At 40.0% G+C, this 17,884-nt stretch overlaps 1 protein-coding gene across 1 annotated transcript in view; it reads right to left on the bottom strand.

The window, feature by feature from the left end:
- The window catches only part of TPD52 (tumor protein D52), a 115,251-nt gene that overhangs the window by 15,623 nt on the left and 81,744 nt on the right, over positions 1-17,884 (bottom strand). The window contains exons 2-4 of the mRNA XM_087420404.1: positions 14,363-14,478; positions 3,314-3,462; positions 1,398-1,499 (exon numbers count right to left, since the gene is read on the bottom strand). Of these exons, the coding sequence (XP_087276530.1) occupies positions 1,398-1,499; positions 3,314-3,462; positions 14,363-14,478 (367 nt within the window). The remainder of the gene's footprint in view (positions 1-1,397; positions 1,500-3,313; positions 3,463-14,362; positions 14,479-17,884) is intronic.

Raw genomic sequence — 17,884 nt, 5'->3', positions numbered from 1 at the left:
CATGCCATGGTAGAGCTGTTTCTTGTTACCAAAAAAAAAAAGTAAAAAAGAAATGTCAAAATCATTTCCATATTCCTTGAACGACAGTGTCAAACGCTTCTTTTAATTTATCCATTACCCACGGTATACAAGAAACTCTCCCTTAAAAATCAGAACGCACTAGAGAAAAAGATAGTCCAAATGCAAGAAAATTATGTGGTGGACAGATACAACCATCCAACGAGGCATAATCATCTAATTAAGCACACTTGTCTTAGACAACTGCTGAGCTGCGTGATGGTTCAAACTCTCCTTACCTAAAGGAATGTGAAAAGGCTTGCAATCTGCAAGAAGCCAGAGTAAGCATTAAAAAAGAAAGGAAGTTCTGGTAAATCTAAAACAATTAAATAACCGACTTTTTAAAAGTTGTATAAGGTTTGAATTGGACCCTAAAGCACTACACAATTGAGTCGGCATAAAAAGAAAGGAGGGCACCTAAGAGATGTACATATAATTGTCCAAAGGGCTCAAGAAAGCTATGTTTATGACATGAGGCTTAGAATGATGCGAGTCCAAATATAATAAACAAGTCATTTGGTGTTTTTGGTACAAAGTACAATACATTGACTGGCAAACTCATTCAACCAAAAAAATTCTGGTTGTAAAATCTACGTTCTCCACAAATGAAAAACACAAAGTCATGCAATCTGAGGGTTTTGTTTTTAAAACACGAATCTTTCATGCCAACAGAGCACAGCAAATTTAAACCACGTTTGTCATTTTCTAATCCACATGGGGGGTGGGAGGCGGGGACACAAAAGCACTGTGAAGTGGTTTTATCAAAATGGCTAGAAAAATTCTGCAGACTAACCTAAAATATAAATGCAAAAGAAAAAGCAACAGCTCAAAATCAAGATTGAGGCCTAAGCATGAACGTAGATACGGCTTACAAATTAGTACAAATCCGTGCACAAAGGAGCATGTTGTAATCACACCACGGGATAAAAATGTGCCACACAGAAGTGAGGGCAGGTCACAGTGCCAACGGGCACATCAGTGCTCCTGGACGCAGCCCCAGGAAAACACCAGGCTCGGCCACAACCACAAACTTCCACCACAAGAGACAGACTTACCATGGGTCACCAGGAAGGACTAGGAGGACAAAAGTTCACAACCAGAATTTTTCAATGGCCTTCAATAGATTCATAAGATGATCATTTTGAATGCTATGCCTAAAAATTAGAAGGCTATGCCGGAAAGAATTTAGGCAAGATTTCAGGTCCGGGTTTGAAGGAGTGCCCTCCCTCACTCAGAGGGAATATAGCATCACCCAGAGCCAAAGTCAGGCCACAAACGCGACCACAACATATTTTAATTTGCCTCAGCTATTTAACGAGCAGGGAGGAAGGAGGACATACTTGACATCTTCCAGCTTTTTGGTGATGACGGATCCAACAGATGAGAAAGCAGCCGAAGCCTTCTGTCCGGCTTGAGATAAGGTTTCTGATGTCTTTTTGTATCTATATTAAATTATAAAAGAACAGAGCAAAGAAAAGTAAGCAAACTTTGCTAATAGCAATTATTTAAAGCAGTGATCACCACTTCTTGGAGAATTCTCAAAAAAAATTTTTTAGAACATCTAAAATCCTTCACAACTACCAGGTCAGCATCATCACATCATTTTATCCTTACCCATCGTTTCAGGCACAATCTTCTGCAGCACCCTGGGACGGCCAGAAAGATAGAGGCCTGTAAAGGCAGGGCCTAAGAAGTCAGGGTAAGGGCTAAAAATAGTCATAGAGCAAAGAGAACATGAGCCAGGGGCTGAAAGAAATTATACCTCCTATTCTTTCCTCTTCCACATAAGCCAAACAAAACAGAAATGCAATTAAATTCCTCACGTGCCTTTGACAATTTTCTCTCCCAAAAAGGGGTCAGAAGCAAGGTAGGGCCCGTGTAGACTTTATTATCCAAATAAATTGTATGGGCATAAAGAATTTTTTTAAATTTTGCATGTCTGTACAGCTACCAAGAAAGGACTTGCAGACTTTCAACCGATCACGTAAAAGGTACAATATGTCAAAGGACTCGAGGGTGATGTTTGCTGTAAAACAAAGGTGTGATTTACCATCTCCCTCTTCCCATCTCCCCGGAGGTTAGCAAAGGGAGAAACAAAACAGAACAATAAGGTACCTACACCAAAGAGGTTAAGATTCCCACAGTACAGAAGGGAAGGCTCAAGCATTCTTACTCACCCGTCAAGATCAAATACAAAAACACACAAGGTTTATGGCGAGACAGTCAAAGAAGAGTTTCTGCACGCTTTTCCACTGCCTACTGAGATGGGGAGGAAGTGGACCAAAGGGCTGGGCACCCTGGTACTGTCACATCACTACACAGTCAGCCTCACGCTGCTGGTCACCAGCTCAGCAGATGGGACTGAATACAGACGACACACAACGCGGTTCAGCATCCGTTACCAGAAGCCTGCTCCCTCCATGTGCCAGGAAACAGAACTAACACCACGATAACGCCATACCAAAATTTGTGTGCTCAAAAAAACAAAAAGATTACAGGGTGGGCCTCTGCCACCAGCACATACCAGAGATGGTGACCCCAGAGTCTTATGCTATGCAGAGAGCAGGGTAAAAGAATACTGGCTCTGAACTTGTCCAGACCTGAGTTCAAATCCTGCCTTCTCAGTTTTGTTTTATTTTTGCTGAGGAAGATCGGCCCTGAGCTATCATCCAGGCCAATCCTCCTCTTTTTGCTGAGGAAGACTGGCCCTGGGCTAACATCTGTGCCCATCTTCCTCCACTTTATATGGGACGCTGCCACAGCATGACCCGATAAGCGATGCAGTGGTGCGCACCTGGGATCCGAACCCAGGCCGCCAGCAGCGGAGTGTGCGCACTTAACTACTACGCCACGGGGCCAGCTCTTGCCTCCTCATTTTGAGAGGTCTGTCACCTCAAAACTCACCTGATCCTGTTTTCTTATCTAGGGCCATCTCACCACCCACTCCACTGGGTCATTCTGAGGACTGAATGACACGTGTACATATCTGCCAAGTCAATATATAACATTTTTGGAACTTAAATTTTATTTCTTCAACTCAGATAGGAGGCTGGTGTTCTCTCTATTCCCTAGAACAGTCTGGAAGACCAAAGTTAGAGAAGAGTCACGCACACTTGAGAACTGGGGGGAAAGTGCCTTGTGTGTTACAAAGAAAAGTCACAGAAACATCCTCATCCCCTTTCCATTTCTCCCCAGACAAAAGGAGCAAAAGTGTCCTTCACATTCGCTATAAAAACGGATGATAGAGGGAACATACGCCGACGTCGCCGTCACATCTTGCCACCCTTTGGCCAGGTTCTGTTTTAGTTCCTGTAGGGAATTGATCCCAAGTTTCCGCTTGATCTCTGCTAGATGCTTCTCCTTTGCTGCTAACACTTGAGACAGGGTCTGGATCTCTTCTTCTACCTACAAGGAAGGGGGTGGGGGTAAGAACACAGCAAGAGTCATTTAGTAAGTTAAGATGATCGGTGCAAAACTATACTCAAAATTCCAGAGTCATTTCAAATTTTTTGATTCGTCTGTCTCTTTAAAAACAACATGTAATATGTTATGTAAACTGGTTACATGCTGATGACTCCTGCAGCGCTTCTCCTTTTTATATTCCCACCTTGAGTGGTCCTCAGCCTTCTCCTCTCTCCCTGTACCTCCTTACACAGCTATCTCACGGAGGCTTAGGGCTCAAGCCTCTACATAGACCATATTCAAATCACTCTAACATCCACTCTCCTGATAACTGGGTCCACGTTTCCAGCTCGACGTTTCTATGTGGATGCCGACAGAAACTCCTATTTGTGTACTAAATCCAACTAATCTCCCTCCCCCACCAAAACATGCACAACCAAGCCAAATCAAGATCCAACCTTCCTGCATATTTCATGAGTTTATACTGGAAATGTCGGTCCCAGGGCCTGCCAAAGCCACAGCCATACATAAATCCACTGTCTCCCCCAGAAAGCCCTGCTGAAGGCCTGTGTGGACCTCCTGATGCCAAGTGGCCGGCCTCAACTGGGTGGTAAGAGGTGGGCCCCTGAACCAAGGACAGCTGACCCATCGAATGGCAACAACCATTGACAAGCCCAGTGTGAAAAGAGATGCTCGGCTAAACAGAGGGTCTCTCATTAAAGAATCTAGTTTGAGAAACTGAGATAATGTTGGGAGCAGAAGCTGAGAAAGCAGCCCTGAGGCACAGGTCGTGCACAGAGAGATCACGACATGTTGTGGGAAGCTTACAGATACTTGAGGAGGCCAAAACTGCAAGCAGTATCTACAAACAACAGACCTACAAGTAGAGGAAAACATTAAGCCAGGAAAACAGAGGAACAAGGGGAGACTCACAGACAGAAATAGACACCATGTGGAAGAGACTTTCAGTCCCAGAAGTTGAAAAACTGCATCCTCAGAGTATATTCACTAATATTCAAGATCCTTAGAAGGATGCTTCTCTTGGTTGGTTGCAAAGCCATATTCCAGCCATATTCCTGCACAGCTCTGCCACGATTTCAAAGACAACATGGCCTTTAAAGACAACATATAGTGTCAAGTAAACTGTTTGCACTGCTAATTAAATCTTTAGAGAACATGAAGTGAAGAAAAACAGTACAAAAGGAGACAAAGATAAGGAGAGAAAGATAAATCAATGTAATGTGGCTGCCAGAAAAAAAAAGATTAACATAGCTCTTAGATGGCATTGATGGGAATGTAGGTCCAGAACAAACATAATCCTCTGTGTTTGTCAGACAGGACCTCACATATTGCACCAGTTGTGGAAGTCACATTTTAAGAAATACATTGACAAAGTAGAATATGAGAAGAAAAAGGCAACAAAAAATGAGTGAATGAAGTTAAAAATCAAGTAAACTAAATGGTTTGCTCTTAGGCATCAAACTAATAATGTAGAAACCAGAATTTTAACCCAGATTTTCTGACTCCATTTCTCAGTTTACTGGCTAATTCTCACTGCACACTGTTAGCTTTTCAGTACCTTTCTCTTTACCCCAAACTCCAAATCTTCAGATGCCATTTAAGTCTATTCTTTGAAGTACATTTTCTACCCCTAACACGTCTCTGACGTACTTACTTCCTCTTGTGAAAGGTGGAAACAAAGACCATTGTAAATCTTTCTGAACAACACGTGACCCAGTATATTCCCCGCCTTTGTTGGTTAGATTGTGCTGTTAACACACCTGGTTCAGCACACCATAGCCACATATATAGATATATTAGAATGACCTTTAAAGCATAAAGGAGAGCAAGATTAAGAATCCCTGATGTAAACCAAAAATAATAAGTGGAAAAGTTACTACAAAGCTATGGTAATCAAGATTGTGTGGTACTTGGCATAAGGATAAACATATAAATCAATGGAGTAGAATTGAGAGTCTAGAAATAAACCCGTACATTTATGGTCAATTGGTTTCCAACAAAAGTACCAAGACAATTCGGTGGGAAAGAATAGTTTTTTTTCCACGAATGGTGCTGAGACAACTGGATTCCCATGTACAAAAGAATGACGTCGGACCCCTAAGTCAGACTACATATAAAAATTAACTCAAAATGGATCAGAAATCTAAATGTAAGAGCTCAACTATAAAACTCTTGGAAGAAAACACAGGGGTAAATTTTCACAACCTTGGATTAGGCAACATTTCTTAGGTATGACACGTAAAGCACAACCAACTAAAGAAAAAATAAATTAGCGTGATCAAAATATAAAACCGCTGTGCTTTGAAGGACATTATTTTGAAAGTAAAAAGACAATGGACAGAATGGGGGAAAATTTACAAATTATATATCTGCTAGGGGTCTAGTATCCAGAACACATGAAGAACACTTATAACTCAATACTAAAATGACCATCCAATTAAAAAAAATAGACAAAGGATTTCAATAGCCATTTCCCCAAAGAAGATATACAAATGACCGATAATCATATGAAAAGATGCTCAATACCATGCACTAGTAATTAGAAAAATGCAGTGAGATACTACTTCACCCACACTAGAATGGCTATAATCACAAAGACAAACAATAACAAGCATTGGCAAGGATGTAGAGAAATTGGAGCCCTCAACCATTGCTGGTGGGAATATAAAATGGTGCAGTTCGGCAGCAAAACAGTTTGGCAGTTCTTCAAAAGGTTAAACACAGAGTTACCATATGACCCAGAAACTCCACTTCTAGGTATACACCAAGAGAAGTGAAAGCATATGTCCACACAAAAACCTGTACATGAATGTTCACAGCAGCATTATTCCTAACAGCCAAAAAGTGGAAACAACCTAAATGTCCATCAACTGATGAATGGATAAACAAAATGTGGTAAATAGATCTATACAGTGGAATATTATTCAGCCATAAAAAGAAATGAAGTACTGATATGTACTACAACGTGGATGAACCTAAGCGAAAGAAGCCAGTCACAAAAGACCACATGTTGTTTGATTCCATTTATATGAAATGCCCAGAATAGGCAAATCTATGGAGACAGAAATAGATTAGTGGTTGCCAGGGCTTGGGCAGAGGGAGGATTGGGAGTGACTCGAATGGGAACAGGGTTTATTTTTGGAGTGAGGAAAATGTTTTGAAATAAGATAGTGGTGATAGTTGTACAACTTTGTTAATTTACATAAGCCATTGAATTGTACATGTTTGGATGAATTTGAAGGTAGGTAAACTATATCTCAAAAAAGGAGTAAAAAAAAATAATGGGGGGGGATTTTTTAATCTCCATCTTATTTAAGTTTCTACAACTATTTCAAGCAGTGACTGTGATGTAAAACCTTTCCAAACTAAAAACTATCATTTAAGTATAAATGATTTTTATTATATCTAATTGTTATTATTATTAACACTATTATTATATCACGACCATGAGGTAAAGTAATAGTATATCTGCCATATCTCATGTAGTTTTTAGAAAAATTGGATCAACTTCTGATAAAGTCTGACTACTATACAAATAAAAGGGTAAACACACAAGCATCAGAGTTCATGAGGACCTGGATACAAGACTCAATGTGGCAATCCATTACCTTGTGACCTTAATTGTCATAATCTTGGATTAGGCAATGGTTTCTTACATATAACAGCTAAAGCACAAGTCACCAAAGAAAAAATAGATAAATTCAACTTCATCAAAATTTAAATCTTCTGTACTTCAAAGGGCACTATCAAGAAAGGAAAACCCACAGGATGGGAGAAAATATTTACATATCACATATCTGATAACTTCACTTGTTAAAGAAAATTACATAATCTGTTTAGAGATTTAGACCTATGTTTCCTCCTCCACTGAATCATGATTATAATAGCAGTGGCCTCACAACACTGTTGTGATGATTCATGAGATAATGCATGCAAAGAGCTCAGTTTAGTGCCCACCACCTAGTAAGTAATCTGCAGATATTAGGCGCTATCACTATTTTTTTTTTAGGAGGAAGATTAGCCCTGAGCTAACATCCTCTTTTTTTTTTTTTTTTTTTTGCTGAGGAAGATTGGCCCTGGGCTAACATCCATGCCCATCTTCCTCTACTTTATATGGGACGCCGCCACAGCACGGCTTGATAAGCAGTGCATAGGTCCACACCGGGATCCAAACCTGCACACCCTGGGCTGCCAAAGCGGGAGCATGCAAACCGAACCGCTACCCTACCAGGCCAGCTCCTACTATTTTTTTTAGTATTACTGATAATGAAATAATAATCCTGAGAGCTGGCAAGGTTTTGGAAAAACTATTCTCTCTATACTGTGAGAATCTTCTGGAAAGCATTTCGGCCTTGTTGGTGTACATGCCTGTGTGTCCTTAAAAACCATTAGACCCAGGGATTCTACTTCTAGGAATTTATCCTAAAGAACTAATTAAAGAAGTGCATAAAGGATTATAGGCAAGCCTTTCCATCAAAATATTGTTCACAACAGCAAAAAAAGAAAACAATCTACATGTTTACAAATGATGCATCCTTAATTAAAAATGACCTTGCAACAATTAAAAATGGGCTATGCAGCAATTAAAAACGAGGTGGTAGAAATTAGAAATGAGATTGTAGGGCCGGCTCCGTGGCTTGGCGGTTAAGTGCGCGCGCTCTGATGCTGGCGGCCCGGGTTCGGATCCCGGGCGCGCCCCGAGGCACCACTTCTCCGTCCAACGCGAGGCCGAGTCCCACGTACAGCAACTGGAAGGATGTGAACCTATGACATACAACTGTCTGCTGGGGCTTTGGGGGGAAAAAAATGAATAAATAAAAAAAAAAATCTTAAAAAAAAAAAAAAGAAATGAGATTGTAGATTACTTACTGATAAGAAAAAAATGTTTTTGGAATTCAGTTAAGTGAGAAAAAGTTATAGATGTGTATTCTAATGCCTTCTTAAAATACAGAAATATGTTACAGCATACTTACATAGAAAAAGGTCCGGAAACAGATAATCTAAAACTTCCACACTGTAAGTGATTTTAATTTTCTTTAGTATTTTTTATTTCTGCAATAAACATATAACTTGTGGAAAAAATATTTTTTTCTTTTTAAAATAATAACATTAGGCATGCATTAAATATTCAGTATTTTTCATTCTTACTCTCCTTGTACGGCTTATCACCAATCTGCCTTATCCATCCTATCCTCACCTTGTCTATAAAACCTTATGTAAAGAAGTGGATAGAACACACAGACAGAAGGTCAATGAGGAAACAGAGGACTGGAACACTATAAACCAACTAGATCTAACAGACATAGGTAGAACATTTCACCCCAAAACAGTAGAATACGCATTCTTCTCAAATGTCCATGGAACATTTTCCAGGACAGAATATATGTTAGGCAAAACAAAACAAGTCTCAACAAACTTAAAATCATACAAAGTATCTTCTCTAGCCACAATGGAATGAAACTAGCAATCAAAAACAAAAAGAAAACCAGAAAATTCATAAAATTATTAAAGTCAAACAGCATACAATTAAACCACCAATGGGTCAGAGAAGAAATCACAAAGGAAATTAGAAAATACTTCGAGACAAATGAAAACAAAAACACAACATATTAAAACTTGTGAGATTTAGTGAAAGCAGTGCTCAGAGGGAAATTTATAGCTGTAAACACCTACATTAAAAAAGAAGAAAGATCCCAAATCAATAACCTAGCTCTACACTTTAAGGAACTAGAAAAAGAAGAGCAAACTAAATCCAAAACTAACAAAAGGAAGGGCATAATAAAGATCCGAGTGAAGGGGGCCGGCCCCGTGGCTTAGCTGTTAAGTGCGCGTGCTCCACTGCTGGCGGCCCGGGTTCGGATCTGGGCGCGCACCGATGAACCGCTTTTCCGGCCATGCTGAGGCCGCGTCCCACATACAGCAACTAGAAGGACATGCAGCTATGACATACAACTATCTACTGGGGCTTTGGGGGGAAAAGGGGGGAAAAAAAGGAGGAGGATTGGCAATAGATGTTGCTCAGGGCCGGTCTTCCTCAGCAAAAAGAGGAGGATTGGCATGGATGTTAGCTCAGCGCTGATCTTCCTCAAAAAAAAAAAAAAAAAGAAGATTAGAGTGAAGATAAACAAATTAGACAACAGAAAAACAACAGAGAAAAATTAATGAAACCAAAAGCAAGTTCTTTAAAATAACAAAATTGACAAACCTTTAGTTAGACTGAAAGAGGAAAAAGAGAAGATAGAAATAACTGAAATACGAAATGAAAGTGATGACATTACTACGAACATTATAGAAATAAAAAGGATTATAAAAGAATATGATGAACAATTGTAGACCAACAAACTAGATAACCTAGATGAAAGAGACGAATTGCTAGAAACTCATAAATGATCAAAACTGACTCCAAAAAAACCCAGAAACCTGAACACACCTATAACACGTAAAAAGATTGAATGAGTAATCAAAAATCTTCCAGCCAAGTCTAAGACCAGATGGCTTCACTGGTAAATTCTACCAAACATTTAAGGAATTGATGCCAACCCTTCTCAAACTCTTGCACAAAACACAAGAGAACGGAACACTTCCTAACTCACTCTCAGAGGCCAGCATGACCCTGATACAAAAGCCAGACCAAGTATCAGAAGAAAAGAAAACTGCAGGTCAGTATCTCCCATGAACACCGGTGCAAAAACACTCAAAATACTAGCAAACTGGGGGCCAGCCCAGTGACATAGTGGTTAAGTTCGTGCACTCCGCTTCGGCAGCCCGAGGTTCGCAGGCCTGGAACCGAGGCACAGACCTACACACCACTTACCAAGCCATGCTGTGGCAGGCACCTCACATATAAAGTGGAGGAAGATAGGCACCAATGTTAGCCTAGGGCCAATCTTCCTCAGCAAAAAAAGGAGGATTGGCAACAGATGTTAGCTCAGCGCTAATCTTCCTCACAAAAAAAAAAAAAAAACTAGCAAACTGAATCCAGCAGCATATTAAAAGGATTATACACTATGACTTAGTGGGATTTATCCTAGGAATGTAAGGATGATTCAACATACGAAAATCAATGTAATATACCACATCAATAGAATAAAGGGAAAAAAATACATAATCATCTTAATAGGTGCAGAAAAGCATTTGACAAAATCCAACAACCTTTCATGATAAAAACACTGAGCAAACTAGGAATAGAAGGGAATTTCCTCAATATGAATAAGGGCATTTATGAAAAAATGAAAGCTAACATCATACTCAATGGTGAAAGACTAAAAGCTTTCCCTCTAAGATTAGGAACAAGACAGGAATGCCCACTTTCACCACTGCTATTCAACATCATACTGGAGGTTTCAGTCAGAGCAGCAGGGAAGAAAAATAAATAAAATGCACCTAAAATGGAAAGGAAGAGGGGCCGGCCCCGTGGCTTGGTGGTTGAGCGAGCGCGCTCCACTGCTGGCGACCCGGGTTCGGATCCCGGGCTCGCACCGACGTGCTGCTTCTCCGGCCATGCTGAGGCCGCGTCCCACATGCAGCGACTAGAAGGATGTGCAGCTATGATGTACAACTATCTACTGGGGCTTTGGGGGGAAAAATAAATAAATAAAATCTTTAAAAAAAAAAAAAATGGAAAGGAAGAGTAAAACTACCTTTAATTGCAGATGATATGATCTTATAAATAATCTACAAAAGAATCTATTAAGAGCTAATAAACTCAGCAAAGTTGTAGGATACAAGATTAACAAGCAAAATTCAGTTGTATTTCTACACAATAGCAGTGAACAATCTGAAAAGGAAATTAAGAAAATTCCATTTATAATCACATCAAAAAAATAAAATACTTTGGAATAAATGTAACTAAGGAAGTAAAAGACTTGTACGCTGAAAACTACAGAACATCGCTAAAAGAAATTAAAGAAGACCTAAATAAATAGAAAGACATTCCATGTTCATGGATTGGAAGACTTAATATTGTTACGATGACAATACTCCCCCAAATGAATCTACAGATTCAATGAAAGCCCTACCAAAATTCCAATGACACGTTTTTGTGGGTGGAAAAGTAGATTCTAAAATTCATATGGAAATGCAAGGGACCCTAAATAACAATTTTGAAAAAGGTGAAGAACTCATACTTCCCAATTTCAAAACTTACTACAAAGCTATAGTAATCAAAACAGTATGGTACTCTCAGAAGGACAGACATATAGATGAATGCAACAGAATTGAGAGTCCAAAAATTAACCCCCCACATCTATGTAAGAGTTGACTGATTTTTGACAAGGATGCCAAGAGCATTCATTGAGGATAGTCTCTCCCACAAATGGTACTGGGAAAACTAAATATTCACATGCAAAAGAATGAAGCTGGATCCCCACCACAAACCATATACAAAAATTAACTCAAAAGGAAAAAGAGAACCCTCGTCCACTGCTGGTGGGAACGTAAATTGGTGCAGCCACTAAGGAAAACAATATGGAGATTCCTCAAAAAATTAAAACTGGGGGGCTGGCCCGGTGTCGCAAGCAATTAAGTGCGCATGCTCCGCTGCAGCGGCCCGGGGGTTTGCCGGTTCGGACCCCAGGCGTGCACTGACGCACTGCTTGGCAAGCCATGCTGTGGCGGCATCCCATATAAAGTGGAGGAAGATGGGCACGGTTGTTAGTACAGGGCCAGTCTTCCTCAGCAAAAAGAGGAGGATTGGCAGATGTTAGCACAGGGCTGATCTTCCTCACAAAAAAAAAAAATTAAAACCGGAACTACCATATGATCCAGCAATTCCACGTCTGGGTATTTATCCAAAGAACATGAAAACACTAATTCAAAAGGACATATGTACCCCTATGTTCACTGCAGTATTATTCACAATAGCCAAGACTTGGAAACAACCTAAGTGCCCACCGACAGATGAACAGGTAAAGAAGAAGTTGTGTATATACACAATGGAATACAACTGTCATAAAAAAGATGAAATCTTGCCATTTGCAACAACATGGATGGACTTCGAGGGTATTATGCTAAGCAAAATAAGGCAGATGGAGAAAGCCAAATACTGTACGATTTCACTCATATGTGGAAGATAAACAAACACATAGATACGGAGAACAGATTGGTGGTTACCAGAAGGGAAGGGGGTGGGGGGAGGGCGAAAGGGGTAAAGGGGGACATTTGTAAGATAACAAATTGCAACTAGACTTTTAGTGGTGACCACGATGTAGCCTACACAGAATATAGCACAGAAATATAATGATGTACATCTGATATTCATATAATGGTATAAACCAATGTTATCTCAAAAAAAAAAGTAAATAGATAAACTTAAAAAAAAATCAACTCAAAATGGATCAAAGGCTTAAATATAAGACATAAGTCTTAGAAGAAAACACAGAATAAATCTTCATGATCTGAGTTTTGGAAATAGATTCTTAGATATAACACCAAAAGCACAAGCAACAAAAGAAAAAATAAATTGGACTTCATCAAAATTTAAAATTTGGAGGCATTAAGACACTATGAAGAAAGTGAAAAGACAACGTATGGAATGGGAGAAAATACTTGCAAATTATATATCTGATAAGGGTCTCGTATCCAGAATACATAAAGAGCTCCTACTTCTCCACAGAAAGACAAAAACAAAAGTTTTTTTAAAAACTGGGCAAAGGATTTGAATGGACATTTCTACAAAGAAAGTATACAAATGGCTAATAAGCACATGAAAAGATGCTCAATATCATTGGTCATTAGGTTTCCCTAATGACAAATCAAAATCACAATGTGAAACAAAAAAACCCACACACGATGTGATACCACTTTACACTCACTAGGATGGCTATGATCAAAAAGACAAAAAACAAAAATGTTAGCAAGGATGTAGAGAAATTGCTGATGGAGATATAAATGGTGTCCCTGCTCTGGAAAACAGTTTGGCAGTTCCCCAAAAAAGTTACACATGGAATTACCATATGACTCAGCAATTCCACTCCTAGGTATATATCCAAAGGAACTGAAAATAAGTATTCAAACAAGTATTTTACACAAATGTTCCTTAGCTCAGTATCTACAAGTCAAAAGGTGGAAACCACTCAAATGTCCATGAATGGATGAATCTATAAACAAAATATGGTAGATGGATCAAATGGAATGATCTGGATCCATCTAATGGACTATTATTCAGCCATAAAAAGTGAAGTACCAACACATGCTAAATATACATGAACCTCAAAAATTATACTAAATGAAAGAAGCCAGATATAAAAGGTCACATATTGTATGATTCCATTGATATGAAATATCCAGAATAGGTAAATCCATAGAGACAGAAAGCAGATTAGTTGTTGCCAGGGGTTGAGCGAGGGGAGAATGGGGATGCTAGCTTAATGAACACGCAGTCTCCTTTGGGGGAGACGAAAATGTTTTGGAACTAGATAAAAGTGATAGTTGTGCAACACTGTAAATGTGCTAAACGCCACTAAGTCGTACACTTTAAAATGGTTAATTTTAAGAAAAAAAGAGAGAGAATGAAAAAAGGTTCCAAAGTGCCTATATCCACAGCACAGCCAAGGGTAGAACAAAGTCTTGAAGCAGCGGAAAAGCCAAGTGGATCAGAGTTAATAAGTTCCCTTAGGAGACACTCACTAGTCCTCCTCTTACCATTTCCTACTCACGCTACTTCTCAGATCCACTTTGACCCATATATACCTTTTCTCACATAAAAACAAACTGGTATCACGCTCTTCTATCTCCTCTCCCCACTCAAGACCTCGAGGATAAGTCAACACATGTTGCTCTTTCCCCTGGAACTGACTCTGAGACATTACCACGTGCTTTAGAAACACGAATGACAATGTATTTTAAGTGCAAACCATGACGTTCAAAAGGAATGCTTCTTTACCTTTGCCAGTTCTCTTCTTAGCTCTTCCTGCTCCTCCTCTGAGAGGGTCTCTGGGGCACCAATGGCGGCAGCAACATCTTCTCCTTCCTCGGGAACTGGGTCTGTTCTCAGCAGATCTTGTCGGGAATTAAAAAAAAAGAAAAAAGTCCGTAAGGTATGAAAGCTAAAAGTAAAATTTCCCTTTAGGGTCCTCCACTGCCCTGGCCAGAATAAAGCCAATTAGTTTAGATACACACATCACCTCTCTGCACCTTCAAATGACCTGACTCTCCCAGTAAAGCAAAAAAGAAAAGTCTGAGCTAAGCCAGCTCAGATGGCCTAGTGGTCCAAGTTCAGCGCGCTCTGCTTCGGGCCCAGGTTCAGTTCCCAGGCGCAGAACCACACCACTCGTCTGTCAGTAGCCACGCTGTGGCGGTGACTCACATAGAAGAACTAGAAGAATTTACAACCATACACAACTATGTACTCGGAGGGGTGGAGAGATGGGGGGTTGGCGGAAGGAGGAAGATTGGCAACAGATGTTAGCTTAGGGCGAATCTTGCCCTCAAAAAAAAAAAAAAAAAAAAAAGAATTGCATTTAAAAAAAGAACATGAGCTAACCACGAAAAACCACCAACTTTGACTCTGCCAAAAGACGAATTTAGAAAATACGACATTCGCTCAACTTCTGTTCATTTCCTCAGTCACAATATCGTTACTGCAGAGCAGAAGAGTTAAGAGGCTAAGAACGGGATCTGGCCAAGGCTTTATATGCTCAACTAGTACATCAGCATGATTAGTAACTCACACTCACCAAGGGAGGGAGTGTGTAAATGTCTTCAGAGCTTCCTCTGTTCATCAAATCCAACTCTTAACAACCTCGGTGAAGAAGTGCTAACCAACTCAATGCCTAAAGAAATGTTACTCCATTTCTTTCCATTAGTTAGTAGAGGTAGGAAACACCTTCTTGTAGCTTTTTAAAAATATACATCTCATCCAGATATGCTTTAAAAAGTCCTAATGTATATATTCAGAGAAATAACCAACACCCACACAGAGGCTTTCCACATTATTTAAGACCGATGCTGCTGCACCAGTCCCCTGGAACAGAGCCAGTACTACCAATCCATCACGATGAACTCGCTATTTCTAGAGTGGCAGGAAGGCAGCTGCTTCTCAGCAACTCTCCCCTCTCTTCTGCCCAACCAACCACGCACAAGGCTGGGGTGAGGCGAGCGAGGCCCCCAAACTTTGGGTGCAAAATTTAAGGGGGCACCAAAAAACTCTATATAACTGATTTTAATGCAATATTTTTTGAAAATCAAAATTAATTCAAAGAATTCATGAACAAAATACCAAAATTTTAAACAGACAAGCTCAGTACCGCTGATTTTCCTCTTGCCTCAGGCTCCAAAACGGCTTTGCACAGCACTGTTCCTGCGCTCGTCTTTATTTAAAATTTTAGTATTTTGGTCATCATGGGTTTAATTTTTTTTAAATACTGCATTAGCATAGTTATCTTGATTAGACAGTGTTGGTGCCCCTTAAATTTTACACCTGAGGCAAGTGCTTACCGGCCTCACTGGCTTTACTAGTCACAGTTCTGCCCATCCATTCCCACGTCACAGGTTTAGGTTTCCACGGCTCCTCTGGCAACAGATTTTTTGCGTAGGGGACCAGGGGAAGGTCTCCTCCTCTTCCTGCTCTTCGCTTCTTTCTGCCAGTGAGCATTACAGAGCTCGCAGTTGTTCCCCACCACCCCCACGTCCATTTCTGAGAAGTGCCTGTTCAGCCATAGCAGCAAGGTGGCATGCTGCCCAAAGCAAGATGCCAAGCAGCAGAGGACGGACAGAGAGGAAGAAGGAAGAATAACCACGCCATTCAACAAGCAGCCAGCGCCATGGCAAACATCCGAGAAGCATAGGAATCAATGACATGACGTGTACATACATTGTGTGAAAGGTACAAAGACACTTACCACACAGTGTACTGTATATTAACTGCATAATGGTAGTTAATAATTATAATAACAATAATCACCAGCATAACAGTACCCAACAATGCCTACCTGAAAGGTATTTACAGAATTGTTAAAGGCATAAAAGTAAAACAAAACAATTCAAACCCACCAGCTGGAGTGGCAAACAGAACATGATTAAGCCCTCTTATGCAGAGACAATACGTGACAGGCACAATCAGGAGGCAGTAAAGCTCGATAAATAATTGCTTCTGTAGGTTCTCCTCTAAAATATCCTTGAACAGACTACCCAAGTAATATTTCTATGATAGCAATCTGATCATGTCACTCCCCAGCTTAAACGCCTTTAGTGGTTCTCTGTTGTTTTCAAGATAAAACTCAACCCCATAGTTGAGCACACAGGCCCTACTGGACCCATGCCCTGCTATGTGGCATTGGAACCTCTGACCCCAACTCCAGCCAAATCAAACTGTGGACCAGGTGCTGTACTATGTACTGTCAGAAACCACCGTGGAGGGTCCACGTGTGCTTGCAAATTTATCCCCCATACCAAACCATGTGATGAAGGAGTAGGAGATGGAGGATGGGAGATGAGCATACAGGTAACAATCAGATAAGGCAATGTAGTAAGAACCATACAGAGTTAACTATAAACATTCTTCATTTTATTTTTAATGCTTTGCTCTGACTCTCAAGTTCTCCAACTAGAACAGGACCCCCCCAAAAAAAACAACAAAACCCAGGTGCTAAACCATGCCTTAAATAATAAAGGCTCATGCTTTTTAATATACACTATTTTGCAAACCTACTTAAGGGGAAAAATGCACTGATTACTAATAACGCTTTAATGCAGAGCTGCCCAATTCCAAAAAGAATCTAAGGGGATTCTGATACTATTCAAGTATTCAGTTAGGCTAACAGGGAAAATAAACGTCTCAGAAAACAGGGCCACACGGTTGTCCACAGGGGGTTTCAGGACCTCTAAGATGACCTTGACATTTTAAGAAACTAAGCAAGTTAGTCATTACATGTTCTGCTTTTTCCATATTAGCCTGTAGGTGGCAGCAAATTATCAACATTAAAATTTAAAGGTGTGGTTTGTTTTAGGATAATCAACTGGGGAAAAAATATTGAAATCACCAGCAAAACATAACAGTCATGACTTAGGAAAAGTATTAATAACCACAACCACCACCATAGAGTGCATTCTATTTATAACCTCATCTGAGCTAAGTGGTCCAGACACATTACAACACTTAACGTGGAAGACTTCTGTAAGGCAGGGATCACCATTACCATTCAGAGACGAGGAAACCAAAGCTTACGAAAGTTAAGCAGTTTGCCCATGGTAACACACCTGAATACATGGTGGAATTATTAGCATTTTGAGCCCAGACAGTTTGATTTGAAAGCATATGCTTCAAATCACTGATTTCCAAATAAAGATGAGAGTAGGGGGCTGAAGGTCAGACTTGGGAGATATCTAGAAGTAATAATAAATAAGACTCTGCACAAAGTAAAAGAATCTGGGGAGACTAGATCAAAAGCAGTTTTCTCATCATTTC

The sequence above is a fragment of the Ceratotherium simum genome, chromosome 31, assembly GCF_057802395.1.
Source record: "Ceratotherium simum simum isolate JZ-2026a chromosome 31, ASM5780239v1, whole genome shotgun sequence".
Taxonomy (NCBI): domain Eukaryota; kingdom Metazoa; phylum Chordata; class Mammalia; order Perissodactyla; family Rhinocerotidae; genus Ceratotherium; species Ceratotherium simum.
The sequence above is the reverse complement of the archived record's forward strand: the minus strand, read 5'-3'. Positions and strand labels throughout refer to the sequence as shown.